Source organism: Hypomesus nipponensis, chromosome 2 (assembly GCF_054491055.1).
Source record: "Hypomesus nipponensis isolate SF chromosome 2, ASM5449105v1, whole genome shotgun sequence".
NCBI lineage: Eukaryota > Metazoa > Chordata > Actinopteri > Osmeriformes > Osmeridae > Hypomesus > Hypomesus nipponensis.
Genome location: NC_140362.1, coordinates 13,448,265 through 13,465,224, shown reverse-complemented (window position 1 = coordinate 13,465,224; position 16,960 = coordinate 13,448,265). Strand labels below are relative to the sequence as shown.

General features: G+C 45.1%; 1 protein-coding gene across 1 annotated transcript; it reads right to left on the bottom strand.

Moving 5' to 3' along the window:
• Positions 1-749: 749 nt before the first annotated feature.
• On the bottom strand, positions 750-10,572 carry trhra (thyrotropin-releasing hormone receptor a). The gene is made up of 2 exons (XM_084669863.1): positions 9,753-10,572; positions 750-2,962 (listed from the first exon to the last, which is right to left on the bottom strand). The coding sequence occupies exons 1-2, from the start codon at positions 10,524-10,526 to the stop codon at positions 2,528-2,530; spliced, it is 1,209 nt and encodes a 402-aa protein (XP_084525989.1). The 5' UTR covers positions 10,527-10,572; the 3' UTR covers positions 750-2,527.
• Between the last annotated feature and the right edge of the window lie 6,388 nt (positions 10,573-16,960).

Genomic DNA, 16,960 nt, shown 5'->3' with positions numbered 1-16,960 from the left:
CTTATAACTTTATTTGTGCAAACTTTGAATGTGTTTGTACTTTCAAGGATTTGAATGTGTTTGTCTTGTGTGTAAACCTTACTGATACTGTACCTGAGGACAGACAGATAAAAACAATTCACTGAAAGACCTTTATTGTGCAGAGCTACAGGCTGGGAGGGCGGTTATTCCAGCTGAATAGCTCCCTGAAAGCTGACATTGATCAGCTAGAAATACTTGATGGACTATTCCTTTATTTTAAATAACGAACTAAACGGATCAGAAGCAAACTCTATTCAGACAGCAGGTGTACAGACAACCACTTTGGAAAACGGTCAGGAATACTACAATTATACACCAAACATCAATTTCACATTGCACGGCACAATGTCAAGCATATGAACAATGCAAACCAAGTGGCACAGGTTTTCAGCGTTTTCTTGCACTAATTAATGGACTCATACCCAATCGATCCTCATGTGTACCCACGTAACCCTATGATACAGACTACGTGACAGTCCTCCATAACCATTAAAGCTGCACCTTGGATTCATCTACTTAAAAATGTGTAACTTTGACACTGACAGATCTTATGGGGGCAGGGACGCTGTGTCGTAAGAAGATCCATCATTCCCCAGACAGGATCAGACAGCAACAGCTGCACCCCTTCCCCGCACCTCAACCCCCCCCCCCCCTCCCCCCCCCCCACCCCCCCCCCACTGCAAGGTTCCCCAGGGTGTCTCTTCATCAAGAAACAGATTCCTCTCTAATTACAAACGCTGGCCAATGACCCCTCTCCACCCCTCGTCGCAGTTCCTGCAGCTAGCCAGTCAGCCAGCCATCCCAGCCGGCTAGACAGCCAGCCCAGGCGGCCGGCCAGCCAGCCAGCCAGCAGGGGAGGCAGCCCTGTGCTGCGTATGCAACAGAAAGATTACCAAAAAAGATCCCCTACAGGGCGTGCCTTATCTGATAAACGTACAGACTCTGAAAGTCAGCTGACATGCCCCTCCGAGATCAAAGAGATTTGTGATGTGGAGTCTCTTTCCTCTCCTCATCGGTAAGCTTCCAAAGTATCCCACTGCCTCTCTCCCTCAGACAGGCATGCCACTGTGGAAAGCCCAGAGCCAAATTTGCATCCTGGGAGCTTTCACATGCTTCTCATACTCTTTCAGCAGGCGTCTTTGAATTCGGTCTTTTGAAGTGCGCCTGTGTAATGCAACAGGTTTGCCCTGCCGCCGGAAATAGGAGGAAGGTAGGGGTCGAGGTTGAGTAACTTCATCCAGGATCTCACTGTCAGGGGCAGTGAATGTCTCTGCTGGTGCAGGATGGACGTTGGGGCACGATGCTGAGCATGCTGGGAATGTGCTGGAGGACCAAAGAGGTGGAGGGAGCCATTATAGTGTGGGCTTGATAGCCCTCAGAGAGCTGAAAACCAGAGGGAAATGTGACGCATAGCCGGTTCTGATGGAGTGGTCCCTAATCTCCACAGGGCAATGTATCACAATGCCCCTGTAGCCACCATGCACATCCAGACTCTGCAACTGCACTCGAGTGTCAAGGTCTGCACCACGGCTAATCTCAGAATTGTGCTTTGTTTACGGTGAGATGGATCGTTAAATACAGTGAGAACAATGCACTCTCATGCTCAGAAGGTAAGGGATAAAGATGCAAGTAGTGTTAGAGTACAGGCAGTGTTGTGCACATTCATAGCCTACCTCTCGTGAACTCGCTCAAAGTTCAGTTCATACAAGTAAATATGAATCGTTCACGTTCATAGTTCACCATTTAAATTCTGAACGCATTCATAGCTCAGTTAATTTCATAGTTTTAATGCGGAAATTGAAAATGAAAGACTTAACTTGTTTTTTAACACTTAGATAGGGTGACCAGACGTCCTCTTTTACCCGGACATGTCCTCTTTTCAATACCTAAAAAATTGTGTTTTGAAAAGTGTATCTCCTTTACGTTCCACCTTCTTGCACGAGCTCTTCACTAGAGTCATTGGTAGACCGCCTTCTCAGTTTTGCCAGATGCACGATCAATATTTTCCAAATACGATAATTTTGAGCCTTTGGTTGCTACGATACTAACATTTCGTGTCATTGAACGTGTCATTACATTTGTCATTAGGTTTCACTCAGTTCATCGTTCTCATAAATTTGAACGCGTTCATGCACAACACTGAGTACAGGTAATGTTAGGGTACAGGTATTGTTACGGTACAGGTATTGTTTGGGCACAGGCAATGTTAGGGTACAGATAATGTGAGGGTACAAGTTATGTTAGGGTTCAGGTAATGTTAGGGTACAGATAGAGTTTAGGTACTGTTACGGTTCAGGTAGTGTTTGGTAAAAGAGTAAACTATTATGTTAGGCCTATTATCTTTTCGAAATGATGTAAGTCTTCAAATGTTCTTGTTCATCTTTTAGAAAGAACAGAGAAACATTTAGACATAAAGGCGTGTATCCACACTCTACATTTAGCAAGACTACCTGTGAATAAACACCCACTGGGAAAACACAAATATGCGTGACCAAATTCTTAAGATTCAGGCACTTCCAAGGTCCACCCTTCCAGACAGGGAGGGGTCCTCGAATGACATCCTTTTGTTTCTGGGCAAAAACTGGTTAGCGGGGTTGGTCAGGTCATCCATCTCCGTAGTAAAATGGTCTGGGCTCTCCCCATTGGACGAATCCTTGATGACGCTGTAGGTGAGGGCCACGCTATAGGACGCTGGCTTCTCAGTGCGCTGCGGCCCACAGTGGCACAGCTTCTGGAAGGCAGCACGGAACTTCTGGGACATGGCGTTGTAGATGACAGGGTTGACGGCGCTGTTCTGGTAGATGCAGAGTCGGCAGAAGAGCAGGAACCAAAGGTCCTGGTAGCTCTCGTCTCCCAGGAAGGAGTTGACCACAACCAGGGTCCTGTAGGGCATCCACAGCAACGCAAACAGAACCACCACCACCGCCAACATCTTGGTCACCTGGCAACACAACAACAACATTTACTTGCCTGGCAGCACAACATTCTTAAGAAGTGGTCAGTTGGTCACACACAAGGATTTTGTAACTATTACATGAAAAGAAGATCAAACTGTCTCTACTTCCCCACCCAACACTTTGAGTGTAGAACTGTAACGTTCAACAACTATCTATTAACCACGGTGAAAAGGTCCGCAACTTGGTCACCTAGCAACACATCTGCAGCATCTTAGTCCCTTGGCAACACAAGATTCCAGAGTCCAGTCTAATCACTTCATGGTCTGATATCCGCCACAGCTGGGTTCTATGTCAAAAGTAAGAGAAAGGGAACCTGCACTTTTGTAGAATATATTACAGTAAATAACTCTAATATTAAATAACCCAAATGGAGAGAACACAAATATGGAATAACTATTATATATAAACCAGTATTCTGGGCAGTGTGCAGGCATGAGTTATTTTGGTGCACAGACCACCGTTCTGGATTAACAACAAGACTAGCCAGCTATCGAGCTATGTTATTGTCCCCAAATAAAATCAAGATTTTTAAGAAGAAAATAATTGGCCATGTGTCGAGTTGCTGCTACTGTACTGTCGTCGTGTTGGCCACAGCCTGACCGAAGAAGATTGACTAGGAAGGTGAACAGCGAATGGGATGTGAGATGAGCGTCTACGTGACACTGACACACTACATTCAGAAAAGAAACATTTTTCTAATCGGTTAAAATAAATATTGAAGTCACTTATTGTTGCAAATACAAGTTAGCTTGTTAAAGTCTTTCAAAATTGTAAATGGAGGCTTTGACTCCGTCACTGTTGTTATGGTTACTTATTTCAGATACTTTGTACAGGCTCCTGTGTAGCCAGCGGAATCATTTAGAATGGTGAAAAGACAGTTTTGCTGCAATGACGCAGTAGGTGTCCTTATCACCCGATAATGGACACCCCTGCAGCCAATCAGAATCGAGTATTCATCCAGACCATGGTATAATATATTTTAATAACTGTAGACCTTCTGGCTCAATGCTAACTTTACCGTGTAAGATAACATGTCGTTAGCCTGGCTGCCAGCCCAATTTATCCCCGCCCACAAAAACATTTGGTTGGGAAGTTGGGTCTGCGGGGGCTCGTTTGTAGCCTGGCTCTGCCCACCTACGTACTTCCGCTCTATTTGGATTTTGCTTCTGTACTAGGTCTGGGAGCTCGGCTCTGAAGTCGGTTTCCAGAAACACATTTTTTGTAGGTCCAATCAGCGAACAGACGATGTGGCTGAGAACGATGATGTTAATGTTGTGCACAAGTTTGAGTAGTTCAGTAATGGCGGCGGAGAAAGATGCGAGCGAAACTATTCTACGGTTGTGGCAACGCTGCCGAATATCCATAGATTACAGCCGGAGCAAGAACATTCCCTGCTGAGTTTTGTTGGTGGCCATGGTGTTGTCGCCCTCCTCCCCACGGGGTTCGGGAAAAGTTTGATTTTCCAGCTACGGCAGCTAGCTCCGTTACAGTATGAAGGAGTTGGCTAAGGCGAACGATTGCGATTGGTTATGGCAAATCAGAGTGGCCCTGGGCAGATTCAATTGTTTGTGGGCAGATTCAATTGTGGTATTACATCAAATTTACAGACATGGGTCTGAAATGACCCATATGGATTCACTATGGAATTTGATAGAAACATAGGATATTTGCAATTTGGAACATATTTACTGTGGATAACTGTTCACCTGTCACACATTTTACAGCTCAACATGGCTGCATCAGTGGAGAAGCATCGACAAACAGGAATTCATGGCCTCTTACAGTTTGACCCTCCTTGCATGGGAAGACAAGAGCCTAAATGTGGCCTTGCGGGAACGTTTTTGGATCCAATTGCGAAATCAATGTTTAAAGCCACAATGGGGCTAAAAAGATTTGAGGATATCCTCGGCTTCATAAAGTTTGATGATAAGAGCTCTTCTTGTGGCTGGGTGGTAGTTGCATTTTGTTTTTACCCCACATCTTTCCATCACCTCTTTAAATACTTTTGGAGCTGTGACTTGGCCTTCATGCGCCTTTTATTTGGCATGACAAGGTCCTTGCCTAGCTCCTTGATGAACTTCCCCTTGGGTCTCACCACCCACGTAATGAGGGTGTTGGTGTAGAAGTTAGTGTAGGCATTGAGGGTGGCAACATCCAGCACATTGTGCCAGACACCTCTGTGTTCTCCACTTACATGGGTAGTAATAGTGCAAACTATCTGGTCCATTGTGTCACTCCTGCTTTTCTTTTATTACGGTACTGGATCACAACATTGTCATCCACTGCTTTGCCATCATCATGGTGCTCAGAAGACAACAGCCTTTCCCTTCTTCAGCACATAGCTCACCATAGTCATGTTGCCGTTAAATCCAAATTGAATGGCAACGTGACCATGAACAAATTTGGAACTTGGCATGTCCCTTCATTTGGATGTCTTTGTGACTCGTATGTTTGGCTTGTTCTGGTGAAGAGTCCCCGCAATGCTCATGTTTTTCTCAATAAGCTTTCCAGTCAGAGGGACACTGGAAGGGTAGAGCACTCAGTCTACAACATATGTGACCCTCACATGATCGCACATCCAGAATAATTCCACATGTTGCAGGCTTGCTGGGCATGTATTGCGAACACTGCTTATCTCTGGTGACAAAGTTACTGGGAATGAACCGTCTTCTGCAATTAGCCAGGAAACAGTCACACACATACCTGAATGCTGCTGAAAATGGCCACATCCAGGCTCTTGTCCTCCCCTGCAAAGAGGGTCAAACTGATAGAGGCCATGATACCTGTTTGATGCTTCTACACTCTTTCCCTTTTGCTGCTGCAGCTCTTCATCTCAAAGTTGTTGCATTTCAGGACCTCATCAATTATGTCACTTGTGAACATCTCCCAGCCTAAAAGCAGTTGTGTTGAGTTGTGAAATGTGTGACAGGTGAATAGTTATCCACAGTAAATATGTTCCAAGTTGCAAAAATTAACTAATATCAAAAATCCTATAAAACTCCATAGGAATACACATAGGTCATTTTTGACCCATGTCTGGAAACTAAAGGTAGTAACACAAAAACAATGGTTGTTCATAAAGTAAGAAAAGAAAAAAGAAAATTAAGTATTTGTGGCAATCAAAACAAGATATTTAATGAATACTTGGAATATTAAATTATGAAATAAGTTGATTTCAAAAGATATGGCAAAGAAACACTCAGCCAGACATGAAATATCATAGGAAATGAATGCGGGTCTTTTTAGACCCATGTTGTGCATTAGAGGGGTAGTGTTACAAAAATGATTTTTATTCCAAACGTAAGAAAGAAAAAATTTAAATAAAGACTTGTGATGACCAAAAACAAGTTCATTGAGGAATACCTGGAATACTGAACGATAACATTATTTTTTAGCAAAGATATTGAAAATCTAAACTCTCTCGGGTCACTTTAGACCCATGTTGTGTATCAAACGGTTAAAAATAAAACTGACGGCTTAAAATTCCTAAAGGGCAATGTATATCAAAGGGTCTTAACACAATGTTTAAATCTTTAAACAAGTCTTTATTAACAATTCACTAAATAATAAAAATATATGTAACCTATATCTAGGCAAACCCTAACCATAATATAGACCTACCGTTTTTCAAGTCTATATTGTCATGAGATTTTATTGTTGATTGGCCTAATTTTGTAATGTAAATAAAAGGCGTACATATATAGCCTACACTTACATGCAATTCATACAAAATAACGTGACAAAGGATATTGAGTCATCCAAAGTTCCTGTAGCTAGCTACATGCTATGGTAGCCTTCGGCAGTTCTGGTTTAGCTCAACAGCCTGCTAAACATGGCCGTCGTTCTCAACCATTCAAGTGCTAGCGCCGTCCATGCTAATCAGGGAAGGCACTCTGAACAGCATCGCTGTCCATCGCCGTCCATGCTACTATGATCCCTCTATTGCTGGACGTCCCTGCTACTCAGGGACGGCACTCTGAACAGCATCGCCGTCCGTCCATCCATGCAAAGATCAGCAGCCATTGGCGTCAGTCTATGGACGGCCATATGGACGGCCATGACGCTCTCAGAGATTTAGCTCATACTGGAGAGATGTTACCCACTATATGGCTGTTAGCCACCTATATGTGGCCACTCTACTTGATGTGAATTTGAAGCCTTGCTGTGACATGTAGGGTACATGTGCGATGTGTGCTGCACGGGTTAGAGTTACGCAGGGAGAGTTCATCATCAACACAATGAGTGCTTGGCGAGTAAATGTGCTGCACACTGGGAGGGGTCCAGGTTTGTTTGGAATGAGATCACTGGATTGGAGCCCCTGGAGGGTGGGTTGGGCTAAGATGAGGAGAAGGAGCCTGAGGCACCGAGAGGCTCCCGTCTGCTGGGATGGTCTCAGCTTCCCCTCCCACTCCTCACGTCATCCCTCCGTGGCTCTTACTAGCTCTGGGCTGGACCTGCCTCAGTCTGTCAGATAAAGGTGACAGATGTCAGCTGTTGCACTAATGTAGACTGAAAACACACATAGACCAGGAGCAATCCTACAACACCAAAACATACTCGCAATTGCACGTACGCATGTGCGCACACACACACGCAGAGACACACATACACGCAGAGACACACATACAATCCTGGTCAGGGGAGTCGGAGAGTATTAGATCTTTAACACACAGCCTTTAGGTAACCAGCTGTGACTTGACTTTCTAGGATCCATATCACTTAGTTGATTCTCATTGTATGGCAGAAAAGGTCAGAATGTGATAAGGATCAATATATGGAACTCTCCTAATGGTTGACAGGTGCAAAGCTGCACCCCGAATAATCAAATTGGCGCTACATCACTGGAAAGAGTCCCACACAACATAAATATGTAAAAACATCTAATTGCATTTGGAATGCAATAACAAGTTTTATCACCTAATGATTCGATTTTAGATGACTCCAAGCTCCACTGGGTCGTCAGCCTCTAGACACTCTCTCTCTCTCTCTCTCTCTCTCTCTCTCTCTCTCTCTCTCTCTCTCTCTCTCTCTCTCTCTCTCTCTCTCTCTCTCTCTCTCTCTCTCTGGTGCATATTACATCATTAAAAGACAAAGCCATCCTGATCCTCAGTGCTCTGCACACCTGGTTGTATATTTGACTGTTGAAGCACATATACTGGAACAGAACATCCTGTAATACCGGAAGTGGCGTCCAGCAGAAGGAATTTTCTTATGTCAGGGTTGGTGATGACCTTGGTTAGGTTGTTAAACATACTGTTAAATTATAATCACTGTTTGGAGAAAATGTCAACTTTAAAGTCATCTCACATCCATTTGCTATTCAACTCGCTCCAAAGGCTGCAGCCATGCCTAGGCCAACGGCTACTAGTATATAGCCGACATTGTTTGTGAAAACTTGATATTGATTATGGGACAGTGACATGGCTGGTTAGCTAGCAAATCTTATTGTCAAACATACTGTAAAATTATATTTACTATTTGTCAACCGTACACAATGTTAGTGCCTCTGAATCTTGCTAGCATAACGTTAGCTTTCGGGCTAATAGCTGAGCCACGGGAAAGCCGGTGTTGGTTCTGAGCGGTCAGACTATAAAATGAGCAGAGCGGTCAGACTATAAAAGATCAGAGTTGGCTAACGTTAAAAAAAACATTAGATTTATTTTGCAAAACGCCTGAAAACATAAGTTAATGTTTGTAAAGAAAAATTGTTGGCAAGTGACCATGGTGAAAGCAGGATGATGCCCTTCGAGGTGTACAATATCACCTGATAATGGACTCCGCAGGTGACATTGGACACCTCGTCGGGCATTATCCCTTACATTTATTGACATGGCTGTTCAATTATATATCATATATATAATATATAGCCTACGCTTAAATGCAATTCATACAAAATAACGTGAAGAAATTAATTGAGTCATCCAAAGTTGCTGTAGCTAGCTAATAGGCCTACTACTAAAGTAGTACTAGGCCTACTACTAAAGTAGGCCTAGACTACATGCTATGGTAGCCTTCGACAGTTCTAGTTTAAGCCTGCTAAACATTGCCGCCCTTCTCAACCATTCAAGTGCTAGCGCCGTCCATGCTAATCAGGGACTGCACTCGGAACAGCATTGCCGTCCATCGCCGTCCATGCTACTATGCTTCCTATATAGCTGGACGTCCCTGCTAATCCATCGCGGTCCATGATCTATGCTCCCTCTATCGCTGGACGTCCCTGCTAATCAGGGACGGCACTCTGAACAGCATCACCGTCCATAATCTATGCTCCCCCTAGCGACGGACGTCCCTGCTAATCAGGGACGGCACTCGGAACAGCATTGCCGTCCATCCATCCATGCAAAGATCAGCAGCCATCGCCGTCAGTCTATGGACTGCCATATGGACGGCCATGATGCTCTCAGGGATTTGGCTGGCTCTCTAACATCTTTGAGGTTGGACAGGCCAAATCTTTGTTTTCGGTGGTGGCAATTGGTTGGTTGGTTCATAGGATTACAGTTGAGCAATGGTGTAGTATTAGCTTCAATGCTCCCTCTCTGTCATAATTCTATAGATGGTTGGTTTCCTAAAATGAAAATAATGCCTAGTGCTATTTTTCTTGATTTTTCTCTATCTTCTTTTTCACTTTCTCTCCCTATTCCCCATCTATTTCCCCATCTCGCACACCACTCCAGCACGCACACTCACACACACATCTAGCTCGTCTTGTCTCACACCTCTTCACCTGTAGTAGCCTCGAGGCCACCGCGGGCCGTGTCAGTAGCAGCCCCTTACCTGTCTGCGCGAGGCAGCGGTGGTGCTACACGAGGAGTTCTTGGTGCTCATCATCCTGCTGCCTTGGCACGAATCCTTCTTCCACTTTTTAGTGTTTTCTTTGGGGTCTGCGGGCAGCGGGTTGAGAAACAGGATTCTGGCGATCAGCCCGTACAGGACCGTGGCGAGTATTAGCGGCAGCACGTAGAAAATTGTGAAATCAGTGAAGTAGATGGGCAGGTACATAGTTCTGTCCCCTTTGTAGGCGCAGGTGAGTAGGGATACGTTGTCATAAACTACCAATTTCGTGTCGGATAGGAAAACCCACATGAGGCAATACAGAGACGTGAAAGCCCAGACCACTATTATTATTCTTTTCGCTCTGGAGAGAGTGCACAGGAACTGCGCTCTGATCGGGTGGCATATGGCGATGTAGCGCTCTATGGTGAAGGCGGTGATGGAGCATGAGGACGCGTTAATGCCCAAGTACTGGAAGTAAGTTATACCGACGCAGCCGACGTAGCCGTACACCCATTCACCGTACAAACTCTCCGTGATGTTTGGTAGCCCAGCTGCAGTTAGGACCATCAGGTCAGCCACTGCCAGGCTGACCAAGTAACAGTTGGTGGGTGTCCGCATGTGTTTGGTGGTGAGAACTACCAAGATGACCATCACGTTCCCGACTATACCAAGCCCGCAAATTAATGTTACCAGCAATATGCTGGCCACTTTGTACTTAATGCTGTAATCGGTCCAAACTCCAAGGGTTTGGTTGTCTTGAGTAACATTTTCCATGGTTAAGGTGAGTTTTGTCCACTTTGAGAGACCAAAGTTCTTAGTTTCAGACCTTGCCAAGCACGTGAATTTAAGCCTTGAAAATCATGATTCAGTCAAAAATGTGCTCCAAAACAAAGTATCCCAATTTTTCTTATTTCAATTACCACGAAAAATATCCGCATGGCTTTTACCTGCAAATGAGTCGTATTTCAATTGACATATATTTAGCTAATTCTGTTGCACGGAACAGACAAAAAAATATTTTGGTTCGTGAAGTTTGCAGAGACAACAGCTGAGGTGTTGCACCGACGGGCGCAGCTCCGGTTGTGTGGAGCTCAGCGCGCAGAGCGCATGTGAAAAGCTGTGGTTCTGGGGAGGGCAGAGCATCAAAACCAGACCAATTAAATATATAACATAAGCTTGTCATCAATCTTAATTAATTGAGTAATACGCCATTAGACAAAGGCCTACAGTAGTCTACATGCCCGTGACAAAATGCATGTCTTTCTCCCAGTTTTCTAATTATAAATCAAGTACGGGTACGGTTTGAAGCCTGTCTCAAAGAATCACAGAATACTTAAAGAGGGTCTTTCTAAATTCCATGTGTAATGTTTTGAAGATGCTGACTATGAAATGCACAGACAAGTTTCAATAATTTCAGCTTGGGCAAAGACAATATCCAGAATGTAACATTTATTAGGCTACAGTGTTGTTTATAGACGACACCATTACAAACCTTCACTCCATTTCGGATGTGAATAACAAAATAATAACACTGAATGTACTGGTGACTTTAAAAACTAATTTTCTAACTCACTTTGGAGTTCAAGTGAAACAATGGAGGATGGAAAGGCGGCTTTAAGGCAACACGTTTCATGTTAGCCTTAGAAGCAGTGTGCCTCACCAGGGCTGGCTGAAGGAACAATTGTGTTCAATGTACTGGGAAAAAGAGTTGCATCATTATGGTAATGAACCTTTCCGCAGCTGCAAAGAGTGTGTGCGAAAGAGATACTGAAGGAGAGAGAGAGAGAGAGAGAGAGAGAGTAGGTGTAAAAGCGAGAGAACGATGTGTGTGATCATAGAAATGGAAAGATGGAGGGAAAGTGTGAGCGTGCGTGTGCGTGCGTGTGTCCTATGATCAGATGGCAATTGTAACTCCAAGGGGGGCCTGTGAAGGCCTGGGCGATGTGAGAGTGGGCCCTGCAGAATGGGAACATCAGGAGTGTTGATTTCTGCAGTGGTGTCAGTGTGTTTGTGAGTGGTGGAGGGGGCGGGTTACGGGGCTCTATTACTGTGAGTGCATGTCACGGTGGGTGAAAAAACAAAACAACGAGCTGACCCTTGGGCGTGTTTTATGGTCACGTTCAAAATCCAATCGCGTCTGTTTGTTAAAAAGGTTCTCCTCTCGACGCCACTTCTGTGACCCGCAGACAGCTGCGCGGTACCGTTGCGAGACTTCTAGGCCCACTTACGGACCCTGTTCCCATGGAGAGCGGCGAGGAATAGCTCTCAGAGACAATAGGCCTACATTTCCATGAATCAACAGAAGTGGTCCCTTGAGAAAAAACGTTTGAATCCTCGGAACTCGTGTTGTCTGTGTGCTCGCCCCAGGCTATAAACTGTAAGCTGTTTCCTGGGTTTGCCAGCACTGGAGAGTTCTGTGAGGAGACGAGTATACCCAGAAACCTGCCGGAATATTTATTGCAATTTATTCGGATTGTGTACAAATCTGGTTGAGATGGGATTACTAGGAAACAGACTCAGACAGTGATGTGTCGAAAACCGTTTCACCTGTTCTCAGATGTGTTTTTTCAATTAGGCTACTATGAGTAGCCTAGCCTTGTTTTATTAATTTCTGGATTGTTTGATTCTTATTGATGTGCTTATTGATATTAGATATGGGACACTGACGTGGACGTGGACGGGGGTGCAGATGGGGGGTTTGTGTGTGTGTGTGTGTGTGTGTGTGTAGGGGGGGGGATTCTTGTTCTACCCAGCTGTGATTACATTTCTAAAGGTTAATGAAGTGAAGCCGATGCCACCATTCGAATGTCTAATACATTACGCACACACTGCAGGCTCATGAGTCGCGCTGTCGTTGGCCAGCCCATGACGAGGGACCGTCATGCAGCGGTATCGATCTCCTCTGCGTCTCACTCCACGTCAGCAAAAAAAAAAAAAAAAAAATATATATATATATATATATATATATATATATATATACATACTGTATATATGGGATATATGGGATATATATGGCATAGAGTAGTTTGTCAATCACGCACCAAAACCTCATGCCCTCATGCTGATCTCAACAGGATGTAAATTATTACAAATATAACAATGTGTATGTAGACGGTATACCTATAAACACTTAAACAATAGATTTAGGCCTACATAGATACAAATAAGTATAACCTACATAGTGAAATGTGACTAAATTTACACTTTAAATTAAATATTCGGAATTCCCTCTGCAAGTAGGCCTATGACTTTTCTTTGTAATTTTTTTACCAATGATAAACAAAATTGATCTTAATTTTTCTGCAGCAAAACAAATTTATCCTCTAGAAGCAGACTTAATAGGTCCCCAAAACATCTCTCCTCCTTTAATTTCCCTGAAGATATTGCTGAGCTGTCTGTCCAGTTTGTCAAGTTTGTCTTGGTGAATATGGCACACAGCAATGCCATTGAGCTTTTTTTGCTTCATGGTTGGTCCCAACCAATAGGTTAATGAAAGGGAGCGACCCAAACATTTCAATTTTAAGCAGCCAAACGAACGGGGCTACTAACGTCATCTCCATGACAACCAGGAAGACGCCAAGCCCAAAAGCACAAACGCCAGCTCCAAAAATACTTTAAATAAAAAGTGGTAGTACTGTGTGGCCAACGTTACACACTTTAATACACGCTAACATCGCCTTGTCAGCTGTGCAGTTATGAACTGATGCTTGTCGACTTACGTAGGGAGAGTGGTGGGGACGGATCGGGGTCACTAGGAATCCGTCCCCAGCCATCTGCGCGCATGGAACAGGACTTCCGTTCTATCACTGCTCACATATTTTACGGAGAAAATTGAACCTTGTGGGTTGGCGGAGGAAGGGGGGTAATTGTGCAAAAGCACCACAGCAGGAGAACCTCAAATGTTATTGATTCTGCAAGCAATGTTCCTGAGTCCTCTCCGGCATCAATTAAGTTACAATGGATTTATGTAGTTGAATTATGTAGGCTAACTACGTTTATTGCTTTTTAGAAACATACTCTCCCACATGTGGTTGACGACCTGTTTTATCGCATTAGTTACTAATATTCAACGCTATTTTATGATACAGGGACAAATGGGCAACTATTGAATGGGAGGCAGCTACGCTTATAGTTCTGTTCGTCAATAGAGTGTGTACTGCCACCTCGTGGACAGAGATCACAAGGGCTGACAGTACGGCGAGACGAGATGGTTGAAAAAGGTTAATTATGATGACCCTCAACACATGCTCAGATGCAGATTACAGAGTTAGAATATAATGATGTCTCAAGTGGTCATGGAATACTATAAGTTATACAGCTACGGTGTTTCGCAACAGACAACCGAGACTCAAGCAGCGCTCCAATTCTGGTGTAGCGGCTTGGCAACATCGATGCAATGCTCCTAGAACAGGGCAACAGTGGAATCCCTGCTGTTGAAATGACAAGCACAGCCTGCCTGTCATGTAGGCTCTGTAGGAAAGTAATCTCCCGTTTTTATCACCAACTATTTAATTTTCCGGAATCTGTCCCCCGCCACTACCCCCCCACCTCCCTCTCCTTTTCTCTCTCAGTCTCTCCCTCTGTCTCTCAAGAGTAAGCGTTTCTGCAAGCTCACAGACGGGCTTTGATGGATCATAACTCATCTCATGCTTATAGGGTAAACTGCTCTGCATCTCAACCAGATGGGGTTATTGGAGGGGCTCAGGTAAGAGGTTATGAATTCATGAATATCCGTGACTGGCAAGCCTCCACAACGACATGGCTGGAACATCATTGTATTTATGCTAATATGCAGGATCATTTCCAAACCTTGAGTCTAAAACATTCCTTTTTCCTCTAATTAAAAAGAGAGGCCAAACTTTCCAATGGGGAGCTCAACATGTCTTCTACCTTCACGATGCTAATAGAGCCAACAGACTACTCAGACTTTGGCAGGTTCTGGCTTTGGTAATAAATAACCTGGCTGTAGGCCACAAGGCTCTCATTTCAGTTCGGTCAAGACACTCACGTGATTCATTTTACCATTTACTCATACACATGAAAAATAGGTTTAACATTGGCGGAATGGATGTACATGGGGAAGCGCTCCCTGCCTTCGCTGCAGCATGCATGACGTGAGGCAGGGAGCAGCGAGTTAAATCCCCCAGGGGGAGAACAGACAGACAACATGGGGTAGAAGGGGATGGTGGTGGGTGGCAGCAGCGCAGAACACTAAGGTTAGCGAGGATGCGTGTGCGTGCATGTGTGCGACTTTCTTGCGCCGCCTATTGAGCTAAGCCTATGGGCTTAGAACACGGCGATGGGTGATATGATGCGCGCTGCCCGGGTGCCATGCCTGAACTTCATGACCAACCCTCAGCCTTCCCCTATAGGCCAGAAGGCAAACCAGGCCAGGAACCAGGTTGGTCAAGTTAGGGTTGAGGGCCAGACCTGTTTGGTTAAGGACTAGGTCACTCAAGTTAGGGACCATAACAATCAGGCTGGGGACATGGAACCATTTCAACCGACCCAGATACCAGGTCAACCTGGATTACATTGTCCACCATAATTAATGCTGGGGGGTGTGCTCTGTAATATGATAGATAATCGATTGAGTAGGCCTAACTAAAACCACCAGATTTTAACTAAGTTTGAAATGCTTTAAAATGCAGGGTCGGCTTTGCATGCTAAAGCCGACCCTGTCAAATCGAGGTTAGAGTTGATGGCAATCGAATCAATTACGATAAAGAGAGTAAGGTTAGTTATGGTCAAATTATTGTGAACGTTTAATCGAATCGACTGCATACATAATTAATGAAGGTGTAAAGTCATGTCACTTTCGGAAAAAAATAATTGCCGCACAAACCACAATCTCAAACACACACCCACAACCCTGAACACTGTTTCACCGTTATGCATGTATCCCACACAGAACGACTGCAGCACCCTGATTGATATTGCCATGCCCGAGACACTGGTGTAGTTAGAGATGCCATCATCAATGAGAGATAAATATTTCATGTCTGTTACTAAACCCCATCCCTGAGAGGCCTACCGACCACAACCTCTTTTAACCACTCCAACCTTCTGTTGAGTGGTTTCTCTCTCATCATCACATGTTCCCTGCTGTCTGTGGTCACTGTTCAGTCTGCCTCTCTCTCTCCATCCCTCCGGGAGCTCTTTCTCCACCAGCCCCCCCCTTTCCCCCTCCACCTCTCTCCACATCTCACTCCTCTTCCCCGTTCTCTCATCTCCTCCCTCCCCCCACCTCTCCCCCTCTTCCCGCGTGCTCTTCTCCTCCTCCCATACTCCTCTCCTCCCCTCGACTTTTCCTTCTCCTCCCCACGCACCTTCCTCCTGCCTCCCTCCAGCTATCCGACCCTCTCTACCTCCACTCCTGCTCCTTCTTGCTGTCTTCCTCTCCTCCCTCCACCAGTCCCCCTCTTCCTCCTGTCTGGGTGGGATTGCGTGCCAGCCTCTCCCCTTGTCCAGTGCCTGTAGCCACTCAGCCACCCAGCCCCTCATTATAAATAATCCAGTCAGAGCTGACCAGGCTGTCACAAGCCCTCTGTGTGTCCCACTCCTGGATGCTACTGTTGCTACACCTCCCTTTCTTTTGCTAGGATAGGACCATAGACATAAGACTGTCTCGTTTCTTCTTCTTCCTTTCCCTCCTTCCATTCATCCATCACTTGTTATCCCCCCCCCCCAACACTGCCCCCCCCCCCCCCTTCAGTTTCTTTCTTCCTTATGTGTCTCCAACCGCCAACCGCCAACCCGTGGGTCCCCGGCCCAGTGGGGCTGTTGTCCTTGCCAGCAGGAGAGGGCTGTCCTGGGGGAGGGAATGGCTGGCTGCCTGATTGCTCACGACAGGCAGGCTACACAGCCATATATCAACCTTGCATCTGCATAGACAACTGCAACTGCTATCATTTTTGACCATGAGACGTATTGCAGCCCATGACTCCGCAGTTTTTTTCTCCCGCAGGCCCTTCCTCTTGTCTGGTCCCGTCTTCCTCTCTTCTCTTTTCCTACTTTTTCATCCTTTTCTTCAGATGCTTTCATTTCTCTCTCTTCTTTCCTTTTCTCATCTCTCCATGTCTCTCTCTCTTTCTCTCTCTCTTCACCCCTCTCTCTCTCTCTCTTTCTCTTCTCTCTCTCTCTCTCTCTCTCTCTCTCTCTCTCTCTCTCTCTCTCTGTGTCTGTCTCTCATTCCCTCTCTCTCTGTC

Bases quoted from the DNA above. Each gene is read 5' to 3' on its own strand.
- trhra (XM_084669863.1), bottom strand. From the start codon at position 10,526: ATGGAAAATGTTACTCAAGACAACCAAACCCTTGGAGTTTGGACCGAT. The intron at 2,963-9,752 runs GTAAGGGGCTGC...TTGTGTTGCCAG, and splicing joins CCGCTGCCTCGCGCAGACAG to GTGACCAAGATGTTGGCGGT.